Source organism: Melopsittacus undulatus, chromosome 2, assembly GCF_012275295.1.
Source record: "Melopsittacus undulatus isolate bMelUnd1 chromosome 2, bMelUnd1.mat.Z, whole genome shotgun sequence".
NCBI classification, from domain to species: Eukaryota; Metazoa; Chordata; class Aves; order Psittaciformes; family Psittaculidae; genus Melopsittacus; species Melopsittacus undulatus.
In genome coordinates this window covers 30,835,678-30,852,445 of record NC_047528.1, presented here as the reverse complement: position 1 = coordinate 30,852,445, position 16,768 = coordinate 30,835,678, and the positions used below count along the sequence as shown (strand labels likewise).

The 16,768-nt window shown below is 37.1% G+C and overlaps 1 protein-coding gene across 1 annotated transcript in view; it reads right to left on the bottom strand.

Moving 5' to 3' along the window:
* Nucleotides 1-16,768, bottom strand: part of VWA8 (von Willebrand factor A domain containing 8) — a 177,615-nt gene that overhangs the window by 58,357 nt on the left and 102,490 nt on the right. The window contains 3 exon segments of the mRNA XM_031045912.2: nt 148-286; nt 1,209-1,317; nt 9,435-9,586. Coding sequence (XP_030901772.2) covers nt 148-286; nt 1,209-1,317; nt 9,435-9,586 — 400 coding nt within the window.

The following is a 16,768-nucleotide window of genomic DNA, read 5'->3' as shown; positions in this document are numbered from 1 at the left end:
AATACCCTATACTTGCACTTGTTGAATCTCAGTAGGTTGCTGATAATCAAGTTGAATAGACCAGATCCAGTATTGATAACAGGGGAATATAATAATATTTAAAATGTTGGAGTTCATTACAAAACTTAGTAGCTTTTCTTACCACACCTTTTGTTACTGCCACATCGCAAACAAAGTTAACTTCCTCCAAAGGCAGTGTCCAAAAAGCGAGTTCTTCTGTGAAGCTGAGGGACCTGGCTTCATGTCGTTCCAGTGGAAATCCTTGGATATTTAAGTACACAGGACCCTAAAACAAATGGTAACAATGAGGGCTTGCCAAAATATTCCATTCACCATTCTTTATGAAAATCCAGAAGTCTTCTTCAAGACTTAATACTATTAATAATAGAAATAGACTAATTGCTAACTAAATAAAAGGGAAAAGGAAGTATTTTTCTGCAAGCACTTTGAATGTCCATACTGCCTTTTTCTTTACAGAACAGAAACCATCATGCCTTTCCTCCTTAGTCTTTTATTGGTTTGGACCCATTCTTGTCCAGTAGCAGGAAAAAAGTATCAGGTACTGATAAAACACAGTCTGTAGAAGATAAAAAGCAGGATATTCTTGTTTCAAGAAAGTTCAATGGCAAATTCTTACTATATAAAGTTTAAATCTCACCCCAACATCCCATTAGTTCAGATTTTTACTTATTCTCTGGAGTAATAATTAGTGAAGTTAAGCCAAAACTCAAAGCTGAAAAGGACTTAGAAGCTTTGGCTGCAGGTCAAATTGTACCAAGGGTTGAGATTCGGACTTGGGAGTGCCAAACACCCATAAGAATTCAGCTACATGTGAAATAGAAAAGAGGTTTCTTTTCAGCCTCTGATCTTATCCAAAAATTGAGATCTGGGAACTGAAACCAGCCACCTCCAAGCACCCAAAACTGCTCCTTCAAGTATGGTATTGTCAATATCCTTATAAAAACCTCTTTTAAAGAACTTCTGACCAAACTTACTAATTTAAAGCACATCTTGCATGTGTGGGCTAGGTATACAAAAATGTTAATTTTCCTAGTCAGTATAAAACCCCAAGAACAGAGAACAAGGACCATGGCTTGGACATACTCATTTTCCTGAAGGAATTAGACAAATTTTAGATTCTTTGCACTCCAATACATAAAACCAGTATTATATGAATTTTAAAAAATAATTTTAAAAAAAAGACAAACCTTTACATCTATTTTTTGAGTTTCTGCTGGACACAGCAGTTTCTGTTGTGCATTCCCTGGCTCAGTGACTTTCCAGTAGCCCATAAACTTATGATCTGGTAGTGGTAGTCTGTCAAACAATGTAGGAACAAACAAACTTTTACATTCATTAACCAGCAACTGATATGGCAGTAAATAATTTAAAAACAATTGCATTTTTCCAATGAGTCATATCTGAAGATTCTCTTGCAGAAAATGCTTCCTCATTAAAATGTTTCATTTCTTTTATGTTTTAAATCACAAAAAAATTTTCTGGAATACTAATACAGTCACAAACTAAACAGCATCATAAAAGAAGAAGCAATTCACATAAGATGAGCTCAAAAGGAAGTTTTCCAGTCTGAATTATTTGAGACATATAATACAATATATCCAAAGCATCTCTTGCTTTGCTTTATTCAGATCAGGGTGTGATAGTACTGCTTAAAGGAACTTCTGTCAGTGGCACACTCATCTAGGAAACCAGCAAAACAAGCACAGTAAACATTGTGGCAAGTTAACCATGCACTAAAAGTTCAGTCGTTTCCATATCCATATTGCCACTCCTCACATGAACAAAGACAAAGGAATACAGAAATGGGAGTATCCCATTGCCTTCTGGCCAGCTTGGTCTACATAAAGGACAGTGACATCTTCAAAAGCCTCAACTGCTTGCCTTGGTCTAACTTCTTTACTTCTGTACCTTTTATTTAGAGAAGAAATATATGGGCCACAGCAAAGCTCATTTATATAGGAAAGGAAAATGCTGGCATATGACAAAATAGCTTGAGAGCAAAACAGGGATGACACAATTTTTATTTCTTCTGAAGTGATTTGCAACCATTAAAAGCAGTTTGACTTCGTTAATTTACATGAATACCCTCAAGCTAGTGAAATCATCACTTTTGGTTTCTTTTATTTGGGATTAGCTGCTCCTGAGGAGACCTCCTATCAAAACTACATTCTGTGTTACACACCATTGCACATCATTGGATAGCTACAGGATTTGGCAAGAGAACAGAAGACATTCCTTTTCCCAGTTCCTATAAATATCTCCGAAGTCCATTTTAAGGAAGCTCTCTTGGACTTTTTGTTAAAAGTCTCTGACAGAAGTTGGTCTCTTCTGTCCTGTCGGATGATATTCGTTCCTACTGTTCCAATTATTTCCCCTCTCCCCACCAAACAACTCATCCCTCCTAGATATTAGAGGTCCTTTTCAGAATAAGAAGGGATCGCAAATCAGAAAACCTCAGCTGAACTATACATGAAACTTAGGGAATTAGAATTCTATTTTATTTTTCCACTGAGAATTTAAAGGAAAACTCAGGGAGTGATCCCTACTATCCTCTAACCTTTGCAGCTCATGCAGGAAAGCTGAATTAACATTTCTTATTGGTATACTGACACCAAACCGCAAGCAACAATGAGAAGCCAGTCCTCACAGGCAGAGAGTCACCAGCTTCTAGCAGCATTCTGCATTTGGACCATCTGCCAATGCAGTGAGATAGCCAAAGACACTTTTTGCAAACAGAAAATTGTTTGGGTGCTATAGATCATTGGTGCTCATGGATAAATATCCATCTGCAGCAATATGTCACTGTGGCATGGATTAAGGAAAGTGCATCTCATTAATACCCTATCGTTGTCAAAGAACCAGCGGTCTTCACTGCCTGTCTGTTGTCTAATTAAGAATATCAATAATTACCAGTGTCTGAAGAGTGATTTATTTTGCATTCTTTCCCACTTCAGTTTGCATTCTTCCATGCTTTACACCTAGCTAGTCTAGTCAGATTCTTCCCAAATTAAGAAGAGAAATTAAGTCAGACTCAAAAAAACAAAAACCAAGGCAAGTACAATATATTGTAGATTACAACTTTTAACACCATTAGGAAAAAAACATTCAGCATGTGCTATTTCAATGTATACACAATTCTTACATTAATGCAGTCAGAAAACAGGCAAACAGCCACACTAGACTAAATTTCAGTTTATCCATGGAATTTTACTTCAGCCTTCCATTTGGGTTTCATAATGATTTGCTGGCAAAACATTGGGTATGTCTTGAGCCAAAACTGCCTTGTGTGCCAAAAGAAATTGGAGACTTTCTTTTGCTATGTGACTCCAAGTAGCATAATCACTGATATGCCTATAATCAGCAGCAATTGCTTCCCATTAGCTCAATGGAACATCGACTTCCAGAAGGGTTTGGACTTCAGTTTTAATTGCTTACACATTAATCCTATGGACAACATCCTAGAAATCAACAGGTTCACTAATAATAATGGTTATTAAATTTTAAAACAAAACATATGTTAATAGCCAGCTCTAAGCAAATGCCCTGCTTTATATAGCAACAGAAATACAGATTGCATTCCCAAAGAAACAAAACATTTCCACTCTGTTTCAGATTTCTGGATATTTGCTTTGCTAATAGCTCTTCTCTTCCCTCAGGAAAACTGATTTCTCCTTTCTCCTAGATTCTTGAGGCTTTGTTCTCTTCCCTGTTTCTGATTAAGTTCTCTGAGGCAGCAGACCAAGTCATCGTGAAGAGCAAAAAGGAGGGGAAGGCAGATCAGAATTTAAGAACAAAACAAAATGCAGAATTCATAATACAGAGTTTTTTTTCCAAGAGCTATGGGGATTTTATTCTTCCAGGGCCTGACAAGTCTTTTTTTACTTCATCCCACTGCTCTCTCATATAAATCAGGTCTGAGAAAGGCTAAGAGTACTGAATAAGCTGGTGGCATTAAAGCTCTTTTAACCAGTCTGCCCCCAAAATGATTTTCAGGAGAGAGTGAGGGTGCAGAAGGGCTGGAACATGCCCAGACTGAAATCATCTTAACAGTTTTCCTCTTGTTATATGACATGCAGTGAAGGAGGGAAATTATCTTCTTTTCCTGGACTTGAAAGTAACAAGCAAGTTCTGAAAATAACCTGAAGTGACAGTACTAGCAAAAAGCTTCACAAGGGGCTCCTGACACACTGCTGTATTTCAAATTAATTAATTAAATACATTTACATAAAAGGCAGACAGAATACTATGGAAATGCCATCACCAGCAAAACCTGTGAAGCAAAGAGATCTGATGGGTGTGAAAAGTGCAGTAACTGGATAAGAACTGCACTGAAACCTCACTGCTCCCTCCAGCTGGGGTGTGCAGAGTGAATCATGATTTTTGCTTTCTTCAAAAGCTGGAAAGGGTTGCTAGGACAGCAAAACTACATAACAGACTGCAGTAATCTTGTAAGAAAGCCAAGATTTGAAAGCAAGTTCTAGGGAATTATTCCTGATCAGTTCTTTGATTTTGGATCTGTTAAATCCTGCTGCTTCAGGGAAGTTAGAAACATTTTTTAGAAACATGCTAATTTAAGTTTAATTTTTACACCCTGATTTCAACACGACCACTGCTGTCCATGGGATGAGTACGGAATCAGGCATTTTGTTTAGAAAAGGTTATTGCACAGGACCTACAGTTGATGGGGCAGTTATACAAAAAATTCCTATTCAGACTGATTTTCTTCATGCACAGCAGTCTAAGGGGAGACAATCTGTCAAAAGGTATTTCTCTAGTTGCTTCTGCTGTTAGAAAACTTTCCCAAGTGGCACCTATGGAATGCAATTTCTTTTAATCTTTATAATTTTAATTTTGGAAAATAACTTCATTGTAGGCTAATAAAAAAACCCAAACAAACCAACAGAAACAAAACAACAAACCCAACAAGTAAATGTATTCAAAAAGTCAACAGAACCTGCTTTATAAAGTTATTTATTTAGCCTTCAGAGAACATACTGAAAATGGCTACGAATCCTGTAAGACTGAAGCTCCAATGAATGCAAATTCCCTGCAGCTAGCTATCATACTAGTACAGCTGCACACATGAACTCTGGCAAGCAACAAAGCTGCTTAATACATGATCTTGTAAACCAGCTCAGTGCTGGCACAGGATGTATTCAAGGATTTCAGTAACAGCCGGTGCTCTGTCTAGCTGAGGAGGCTTCTGACCTATCTAACTTTTTGAGGCTTAAGATGTAGTTTGAAACCTGGGAAATACCTTACTTTATTTAAACATCTTTTTATTAAAAACATAAGCAGTAGACATACAGAACAGTCTTATGTTAGGCCTCTCATTCCTTGACATTCAAGTGCAGATCCACCCCTCCACTCCCCCCTCCACTCCCTTTCTTTCCCTGCAATGCACAGGGTTGACAAGAGACACAGTATGGTAAGACACAGCTCCTATAATTAATTAGAGATTACCTGGGGGAAAAAAAAAGCAATTAAAAAACCCCAACCAAAGAAAAGCATACAGTTTTGAGAGAAAATGAAAGCAGTTAACATTTACATGTAAAAAAAACCAGTTCATATAAAACAAATACTGAAGTTATAGCAAGCACTGGGAAGCAGATAGTGACAGGAGGCAAAATACGGAATGACAGTTTCATCCCATATAAATGCCAGAATTAGAGCTGAATGCTGTTTTACCTGGGAATTGCAAATGGTCTGAACTGTGCTCCAAAATGACAGATTAGCATGAGTTCAGAGAAATGTGACTAACAGATGCCAATGGGAAAAACAAAGTGTAATTGTACATAAAGAAAACAATGAGCACAGTGAGTGATCCATTTTATTATGCACTATGTCTTGGCAAAGCATCGTGGATGAGCCACCTGCATTACACATAATACTGATAAAAACTATAAACTATTGGACAGGTGAGAGCAGGAGATACAGACAATATCCTGATGTTATAACCTGAAATAGTGAAGATGTCAATGCCTTGAAGAATGGTCATCCTATCTGGGAAAAAAACCCCAACACAACAACATAAACCAACTGAAGGAAACAAAAAGCCCAATTAAGGCATTACCTTAGTGGTCTAATACGAGACACCAATTTTGGAAGTAGATAAATTAGCATCAACAAATCAATTTCTCTCTTGAAAAAAATACTGTAAGAATTCTTTTCTAAATGGTCATTAGACACCATCTAATATTTCCTTCCAAGATTAGGTATATTAATTCCAGAGCCTAAGCTAAAATTTATGTAAGTGCCACTGGTACTGTCTGTCAAATTTCCCCTCTAATTTCAGCTGGATACAACCCTCAAAGTTCCTTCTAATGAGATCCTAGTGTGTTGCTCATGTGTCTCACGTTTATGTTCCTATACTTTCAGCAGTTATGTTTCACCAGGTATTTACATAATTCTAATTTATTCAACTTTTCTTTTAGATTAAGTAATAGATAATAGAGTTCTCCAAAACTTACTAGAATAAAATATTCACAAATTGTGTGATGCAAAACATATCATACAGAACCTATAAAAAGGAATCAGAATTTCAGTATAATGATTTTCCTATCCTAGAATTTCCCAGAAATGCTCCTGTATCACAAACCTTCTTAATCATATAGGACTTGCACTCTTAACAATAGCAATGATTTTGCTGCAGGTATGACTAACATCCTCCAGCAGAATAGGTTTGGGATACTATCCCAGTTTTCATATTACTTAATAGAAACACTGACCAGTTTATTATGATAGCTTGTAAGCCTTAAAAGTCTTGCAAATTAAAACTGGAACACGGAAATAAAGCTCAGGGTGGGGGGGGTACACTGTTGTCAGTAGGACACCGTAGAAATCACACCTAGTAAATCTTCAGTTTGCCAAGCTGTGAGAGACTACAAGCAGGAAGAAAAACAAGCCTAAAATTGAAAGTGATCTTGATAAGTGAGGGAGCTAATCTGAAAAAATACAGTACAGTAAGAAGGACACTGATTACACAAAGCGAAGATGGGGCAAATGTTATGCAGGGCTCTGCAAAAAGGATCTGGAGTTTCATGTTCCTCAAACTGGATGCAAGTTAAACACTGGAAGAAATGCAAACTTGTTGGGGCTTTAAAAGGGGCTACTGCATGGCATACATCTCCATTCTATACTCTCACACTCCTCTACTCAGCTCTAGCAGAACCTGCTGAGGTTCACACACAATGCTTAAAGGCAAACGTGAATCAAGTGAGGAGAGGAATCATAGAATGAAAACAACCAGAGGCTGAAAAATGGGGAAGAGTGAGAGAACTATATGTTTTTAGTCTAGAGATGACATTCTGATTACATGGATATTTGGAAACAAGATTGATTTGCTTTGGGAGGTTGCAGAACTCCATCTCTGAAGGTTTTCAGGCATGAATCATGACAAAAATCAGATAGGAAGGTTTTAGATTAACTTGCATCTTTTCTGAAGGAGATGGGATGAACTAGACTCTCAGAGCTCTGGTAAACAGTATAGACAAGGTCAGTACTTTCATTCTAAACATGTAGCAGCTTCAGGAAGCAGCTTTTGTGCAGTGGTCTAAATACCATACCAAATTACTTCAGTGTGTCCATTATGGAACTTTGCAATAGGGGCTGGAACACACTTAGAGAGATTATCTATATGTTTTTTAACCCCAAGACAGAATCAACTGTGCCTAAACCATTCTTGAAAGGTGTATCTGTAATTCAAGGTGATCCATCTTGGCTTACAAACTCCAAAGGGTTAAACCTTATGACCAATGCCAAGACTGTTTTGGAAGGCAGCAGTAGGATAACGTGACATGCAAGCTGTGGTGGACACATGGGATACTGAGATCAAGACTGCTGGATCATCAGAGCCAGGCAGTCAGCCTAGTCCCAGTCTTTCATGGTGGGATCTAAGAAAAAGTCATTTTTATCAACTGCGTGTGAACTGCGCCTGTAGTTTCTCCTCTCCTTGGCCTTCAGCATACACACTACGCACTCATAACTGTTAGTCAAGTGAAGTTTCTGATAAGCACGTTGTGAAGGGAGTCTTGTAAGTCTGTCATCTTTGATGTAACCTGTCCTACAAAATCTGTCATGGATTCAAAATGATCAGGTGAATATCCCTTATTCAGTATGATCAGATCTTTCTTCTACCCTCTCACTTAGAGACTGAACAGTCCCCAGTTACAGCTTTCTCTTACGTTTCCTCAACCTCTATCTTCTCATTAACAAAGTCCTTTCCAATCGAACCATGTAAACCCAAATCTAATACTTCTAAAAGTCATATAAAGTGCAAATTTCTCAAAAAACTAGGACAAACATAATTCTTTAAAATAGAAATTAACAAGTAACTTTTACCAGAGAAACCATGGCAAGAATTTGAAGTGTGTACTGTCAATTTGACAGACACTGTAATTCTGTGCAGTACACCCAAGTACTGGTTCCCTAGGCATTTCATTCTTCCATCATCAAAATTAAAAGGTATACCACATGCATTACACTGCCAGTCTTCTTTTAATAGGTATATGTAGGCTGTTAGATACTGTAACGGTGGTGCTCCAGCAGGAGAAACCTACACATGGACACCTAATATCAGAACATTGTGTCATAAGAATCAGTCCCTCCTTGACAAAAAAAACCAAAAACATATGCCTAATGGCAAACCCAATTTTCCATATATCCATAAAGCCTTCTTCATGAAAGGGAAATATTTGTTTCTCCATAAATAAATTATATATTAGAGCTCAAGACAGAGTAAATTAGTTTCCTAGTTGCTTTTCAGTATGATCTACTTAAGCCTGTTATCTGTGAACTGTAGAAGAACCAGTTAAATCTGTGTCATCATTCAGTTTAGTCCCAAAAAAAAAACCCAAAAGCTATTTTAAGTCTAACCTCAGAAAAAGTATATGATGTAATATGTCAACTGGTAACATAATTATAGAATAATAGTGATATACAGATACATACAAAAATGGTTCCTAGAGCTTACATGCATTGTCCTATTCTGCAGAAGTGTTTTTATAGAGCCTTTTGTAAGTATCAAAGACAAAATCCCTCTACCACCGAAGAAAATTTGCTTGCTTTGCTACTGATTTAGGTGACAAATAACAGGATAGAAATGTGCTGCAACTCAATTAAAAACACAGGAAAAGAAACAAGTATTTCCCTTTATTAATATATGTGTATCTGTTTATCATACAAGCTATCAATATGTACATGAACATTCAAGATTAAATATTAGTAATAAGCAAATATTCTATCATGACGTAATTTGCTATAAATGATTTGGAAGAATATAAATTTGAACCAGAGAAGTACTGACTTCAAGTATTCCAGGTTGGTTTTGAATCTATTAGCAGCAAGATAATGCACTATCAAAAAGTGATCATGAGAAACCTGTCTTCTTAATATATATCTTATGTTATTCTTACTCCTTGGCCAGCTGTACATTGGTCGGTTTTGCTCCAATAGGTATCCCATATTTGTGCAAAGTGTTGATTAAAATTTCACGCATTTCGTTGTTGTAGGAGTCAAAGTCAAATACATTTCGAACAACATTTGCCAGTCCTTCAGTTGGAAATTTCTGTGAAGAAACAAAGAGCCCAAGTTTGTTTTACTGAATATCTGTTAAGTCACAGCATATCGTTAAATACTTCTAAAATCAGTAGTTACAGCAGTAACTCTGCTCAACTTAGACAAGTGCTCAAATAATAATTTTTTAGTTTTCAGAATAAAGAAAGTAATCAAGTCAGAATGAAGTTACTGACACTAAACCTGAATTAAACCAACAGGCAGGAGACAATTATTTAAATACTCAACATAACTCATGTTTTAAAGAATCATCTTAATTATACACATAACAAGATTGTATAATCATTGGAACATGCAATTAAATATGGCTTGTATTCTTTAAAATTGGAACTGCTTTTGTGGTAAAGATGTGACACAAACATATATTTGTATAATTCAACAACACAATTCATTTAAGAATTCTGATTCTTAATGTTGAATATAGAAAAGAGAAAGACATGCTGCTTACTAAAAATGACTTTAGGTCATGAAGGATTTTATTAAGATTTGCATACATGTGTTTTCCTAGAAAAAAGTATTACTTGAAATGTGCTGTGTGATATTAAAAAAAATAAAAGTATATCAAACTTCCGTTAGTATTTCAAACAATGCAGGTTTTGCCACTGAACTGGACCGATGATTTAAGGCCAGTGTGTTCTTCCAGGTTTCAGAACTGACGCTCACATATTCCCACACCTTTAATTATTGTTGTTCACAAGAAGAAAACACATTTTCCTGCCTCTCATTTCCCATCAAGAACTAGAAGGCAGTAAGGCTTAAAGCCCTGACTGAGCAGTCAATTGAACACATGTAACAGGAATAGACTGAAGAAAGGTGTTACTGGAACCTGTAGAAGACACTATAGGTGTGAAAAGCTGGTTTAGCCTTTCCACAAACTGGCTGCAAGTGCTTAGTCAGTAACTTCCACTGTCTTTTGATTTGCCATGAAACTCCAATAGTAAACATGTATCTGTCCCCATTCAGATTAAGGCACATTTCAATGGACATGGACCTTAATATATGCAGCTATAACTTCAGGCTTAAATAAGCTAATTTTTTAAAGGAACATCTAGCTAATTTAAACAGAATATGTATTATGTGCAATTTAGATTTTACTTGTCATTGACAAAAACAGCTGTTTAAGTTGAACATGTTGACACAGCTAAGTCACTGAGCCTTTCATAGATACTCTTCAATAAAACCTCTGAAAAACCATCTTACTCTTGTAAGATGGCATGTTGGGTTTGCGAGAGGAGTGAGAATATGTGAGAGAAACATCCCTGCAGACACCAAGGTCAGAGCAGAAGGAGGGTGAGGAGGTGCTCCAGGCACAGGAGCAGAGATTCCCCTGCAGCCTGTGGTGCAGACCATGGTGAGGCAGCTGTCCGCCTGCAGCCCATGGAGGTCCAATGGGGAGAAGATGTCCACCTGCAGCCAATGGAGGATCCCACACTGGGGCAAGGGGATGCCTGAAGGAAGCTGCAACCCTGTGGGAAGCCTGCAGTGGAGCAGACTGCTGGCAGGACCTGTGGCCTCAAGGAGAGAGCAGCCCAAGCTGGAGCAGTTTTGCTGCAGGACTTGTGACCACATGGGGGACTCACACTGGAGCAGCCTGTTCCTGAAGGACTGCACCTCATAGGAAGGGCCCACATTGGAGCAGGTCATGGAAGGCTGTCTCCTGTGGGAGGGACCCCATGCTGGAGCATGAGTGTGAGGAATTCTCCCTCTGAAGAGGAAGAAGTAGCAGAGACAAGTTGTAATGAACTGACCGCAAACCCCATTCCCCATTCTCCTGTGGTGCTGGCAGAGAGGAAATAGAATTTGTGAGTAAATTGAAGACCAGAAAGAAGGGAGGGGCTGGGAGAAGGTGTTTTAAGATTTGGTTTCTATTTCTCATTATCCTACTCTGATTTAACTGGTAATAAATTAAACAAATGTCCCCAAGTTGAGTCTGTTTTGTCTGTAACAGTAACTGGTGAGGGAACTCTCCCTGCCTATGAGCCTTTCTTCATATTTTCTCTCCTCTGTTCAGCTGAGGAATGCAGTAATAGAGCAGCTTTGAATGGGCACTTGGTGTTCAGCCAGGGTCAACCCACCACATATGTAAATGGAATAAATCAAATCAAAAGAATTAAAAAAAAAAGAAAAAGAAAAAATAACATTACTATATATCCTAGAACTTTACCACTTAACTGCTTTATTTTCCTTTTTTTTTTTTTTTTTTTTGGGAAGAGATGGGAGTGAGAATCTTTATTTTAAGCTTCTCACTTTTTCCTCATATGCCTTTCATTCAAATACTACATCTTTGAGACAAGGACCTGGATGCTCCCATTTCAGTATGGCACATTTACAGAGATGAAGATAAGTATGTGAAGAAGTATTTTAAGGAGATCAAGTCTTAATTGTTTTTTCTCCATTAGTGAGCAAGGCTTGTACAAAAACCTTTAAAACAGACTTGGCACAATACAATAAATTGTATTATCTATCTAAATGAATAAATGTATTACAAGTATAGACATTTGAGTAAAAACTAAAATAGAAGAAACCTGAAAATTTTCATAAATATTTTGACCCACACTCTTAGTCAAACATCAGCCTTAGCCAGGAATTTAGTATTTTCCCAACTTAATAAATATCTAATCTCTGCAATAAAATCTCCATGACACAGGCAATACTAAAATTAGCTAGTTACTGTGGGTGTCCTAACACTGCTAGCAACAGGCTTGTACAAACCTTTTTTTTTAATGTGCGGTGTCCATGGCACAGAATATTCCAGTACTACTGTTGGTATAAAAGCAAGCTAAACTACATCCTGCTTTTTAAACCTGTCTCCAAGCTTACCTATTAGAAACCTATTGGAAGTTCCTACCTGAAACCTATTAGAAGTTCTGCACTATTACAACTTAGCAAAATACAAGTTAGTGTGGGAAAACAAGAAGCTGTCCTATCACCTGTGCCATCCTCGTTACCATGTCCATTCCTTAAGGAATGAAACAGGTACTAAACCAGAAAGTTTCTCCCAATAGCTATTCTAACTAAAGACTATAAATATTTCACATGTAATGTAAATGCAAAGAGTTTATGTTAAAGCTACTTAGTACTCAGTGTGCAGGACTGTATCTCAGTCTGTTTTCAAGTATGTCTTCTTTTAGATAACAAGAACAAAGTATGTCCAGAATTATGCATATTATATATAACCCAATTCTATTATTTAGAACATTTATGAAGATGAACAGTGTGTTTTCTTCCCTTCTCACTGCAAAGCACAACCAACAAACCGGCACCAAGCTTTGTTCACTCATGATTCACTCTTTCACCTGTCCTGCACAAAATACTGCAGAAACTTTTGTCAAGTGTTCAGAATATTGTTTGTTTTTCACTAGCAGTCTCCAAGTTTTCTGAATCATTGTGTAACTCTTTACAGATACCCTTCTGACTGAACTGCCTCAATAGTTCTATGTCTATCATCAGTAGGACATCAGAAAAAAATTATTTCTTCAGGTATAACTCCCAGCTGCTGTCAATAAAACATGTTCTGAACATAAGCCACTTGTCAAAAAGCCCTTTACTTCAGTTATTAAAAAAATCACAACTCTCTTGTTTCAATCAGAAGAAATCCAACAACTTTTTAATAACTGTCTGGCCAACTGCTTACTGAAGAAAGGCCTTGACAGTTCACTTGAAGAACACATACACAAAAAAAAGCTTGAATGTTTGAGCTGAACATTTTTTTAAAAATCATTTGGTTGCTATTGATTTTTAAAACCAGATTACTGGAGGAAACATTGATCTCTCATCAGTCTGTCTGGTTCTCATTCATTGATTCTTCCCCTCACAAGTAACACCTCTGTGTGCACCTTAGAGTATTTTCACAGCTTAGATTCTTGGCTAGATGTTAAAATAGTAGATAACATAGGCTTTGTTTTTAACAATTTTACAATTTTATATTTATATATATATATATATATTATGCTTCATTTGATACAGAGTTGTGACAGAATTCAGCTTGGTAAGAAATCCATATTTTTATGAATTTACCTTTCCGCGAGTACATGCTTTGCTACAGTCTGCTTGAAAGGTATCAGCAAAATAGTAGCTTCCAGTACAAATACAGAATCTTAATTAAAATATGCTATACACACTATCACCACACTGAAAACAGTGACAAATTATCTGGCATCTAGTCTGTAATGAGTCCTGATTTTTGTTTCAGACTTCTGCCTCATGCACTTACTACCAGTCCATATTCTAGTGCCTTCAGGTGCCTGCATGTTTCCCATCTGGCCAGTGCCACCCCAAAAGCCCACCCTGCTATCGTGACACTAACAGATGTTTCCCTACCTGCTCATTCCTCCATGGCCTTGGCTTCCCCCTCTACACCCAGTACTGAATACTGCTGTGCCTCCTTAGTTGTCCTGTCAGCAGAGCAAGATGCACCATGTCTATGCCTCATCCTGAGTGACAGGCATATTAATTGATTAAACAGTGCTCATGTCTTTAGTGGGCATATCTACTGTCAACCAAAACAGCTGAATTCTCTCCCTGCCTTTTAATTCACAGGGACACTAATCAAGATTTCTATCAGCTTCTCCCTGTCACATAGCCACTGATCTTGATTAAGCCAGCAGAAACCTAATTCTCTTTGAAAACTGGTAACTGAGATTCACTGTGGTTGGCCAAAAGGGTAAATGGTTACTACTGATGTGCATCTGGCAGCAAGGTGAGAAAGGGATACAAACTGTGATTTGATAAGCCTAGTTTCCTTTTGAGGTTAGACTAAATGGAAAAAAGTACTGTCTATGCACAAAAGCTTATCAAACAGGCCTAAAACCCTGACGATTAGTAGACTTCATGGTCAGAAGGCACTTCAGGCGTTTACTGCTTGGAAACTGTTACACTAGTGCTGTACTATAGTACAGTATAGCACTATACAGTGTTATACTATTTAGTATTATACTATTTAGCGTTATACCATATTAGAAAGCAATCTCAGGTACGAATAAGAAAGAAGGCCTACCAGAAAAATCTCAACTGTTCCAAACTCAATACAGTTATAAAAAATGCTACTTCGATTTTATCTGGACTAATGTGGCTTGCCTGATTAACATTTACCAGAGACATAGGGTGAATCTTGACTCTGCAAAATAACATACAAAAGGTCTTATGAAAACCAGCATATTAGATTGCAGAGAAGCAGTCATAGCATATGCTGGTAGTTATGGGAAGCATGGTAACTCAGTGGAGCAAGAGCTCTCATCGTGCATATAAGCCACTATCAGCGTAAATACTTTTGACATTTGAAACAGTCTGAAAACTGCAGGTGAGCAAGACAAAAATGCTATATTCAGGTCACCTGCAATCTAGAGCTACAAGACCCAAATTCCCTGTACAATCTATGTGTAGAAACAGTAGCAGCAACTACTATCCTATGCCTACAGTTTCAGGTCTTCAAACTAATTTGGTATCTCAAGATTCACCAAAAAAACATCTCCCTAAGAAAAAGTTAGTATAGAGGCAACCTTGCTCTAAATGCAATGTGTATGCTACAACTAATTGCTACAGGTTTTCTGCTTGCATAATCTTTATGGGAAGATGCTCTTGCAACTACACTGTAGACACAATCCTATACTTTGATGACAATAATTAATTGGAGTGCAGAGATTAGCCTAGTAATATGTTGATGTAATCAGAATGCTTTTTATCTGACCAGCCCCAATGCGTTCTCAGATAACAGCAATCAACACATTTATTTTTCCAAAACATCCAGCCTTTTTTTTTTACAGAAGCAAAATATTCCAAAATTCTGTGGAAGAAATCAACACAATAGTACAAAGAGAGTGGGGCTGTGGAACTGCTGTAAGGGAAATAGTTTAACAACATGACTAACTTCCCTCCTTCCTTCCTAAGGACCAGCAATTTTATTGACTCATTTCCCTCCTTCCTCTTTCTTCTCTACCTGAAGACCTAAAAGCTTCTTATTTTGGAATAACCATTATGTTTATATTCATTGTTTACATTTGGCTACTCCCAGCCATTTTATTATTCAGATTGAAAAACAAGTTACAGTAAACAAAATGTTGCATCCTTTCAAAGAGACTGGGATTTTGAAAACAAAAGTTACAGAAGAAATCAAAGCTGCATGTTGTAGACTTATTTGGGTATTTACACTTGATTTTGAAAGCACTGAAATCTTAGCAGACAGGAAAACCTGCCAGGTGATCTATGCCCAGTGATGAAGGAAAGATGCTAGGAATGAAGGTAGGACTAGCCAAAGAGTATGAGGACAGGAAAATGTTAATTTAACAAAACCCCTAAACCACCAGCTTTTCAGCTGCACAGCAACTGTTCCTCAAGTTTGCAATTTTTCCACTTTAATTTCAAATGTAACTCTGTGTTTAGAGATCAGCATGTACATGTTCTATCATTTTGGCAAACAAATACCCATCAACTGGTAATAGAACCTAATAAACTACATTGTGTTTATTTGGATGGATTCTTCAGCTTTTAGGTCTGAATTTTGTTAACCTTTAGTACAAAGTTGCAAAGACAGCATTCTTGGTATCATAGTAGCACCAATTTACTTTGTCTCAACACCTCGCTGCATCACAGAAACCACAGAGAACAAAGTCTATCTTCCCCAGAAATTTGGATGAACTTAAGATTTTTAAAAGTAGTAATTTTAAGCTGCAGGATCTAAATATCTGTATATGGATGAATGTATGTATGTTTGTGAGCACAAACACAAAACCACCATGCAACTCTGTTGTGCTATGCAGTGCTATACACAGAAATGGTCAAATGATTTCTGAGAAATTGTATTCTAATTGTAGCAATTACATTCACATTTCCACTAAACTTTTCTTCAATCTAGGATTCAGTAATTCAAGAAATAATGTACAAATTACCAAATTACTGATTTTATGATTATAAACAGCACAAAATAAAACCACTGCTATTTCAGAGTATTAAGATACTTCATATTTCAAGTACTTCAGGCAAAAAGTATCCTTCAGCTCATAAAGACAGAAGTCAGGCTCTACTGCAGTCTTTAAAAAAAGATCATCATTAAATTAGAATTCACGATTTACAGTTCAAATGTGTGTTGGAAGCAATCATGGATCCTAAGTACCTGTTTGCTAAGTTTTTATCCATCTAACATTTTCCTTAGAAAAATTCCATCAGTGATGTATTATTG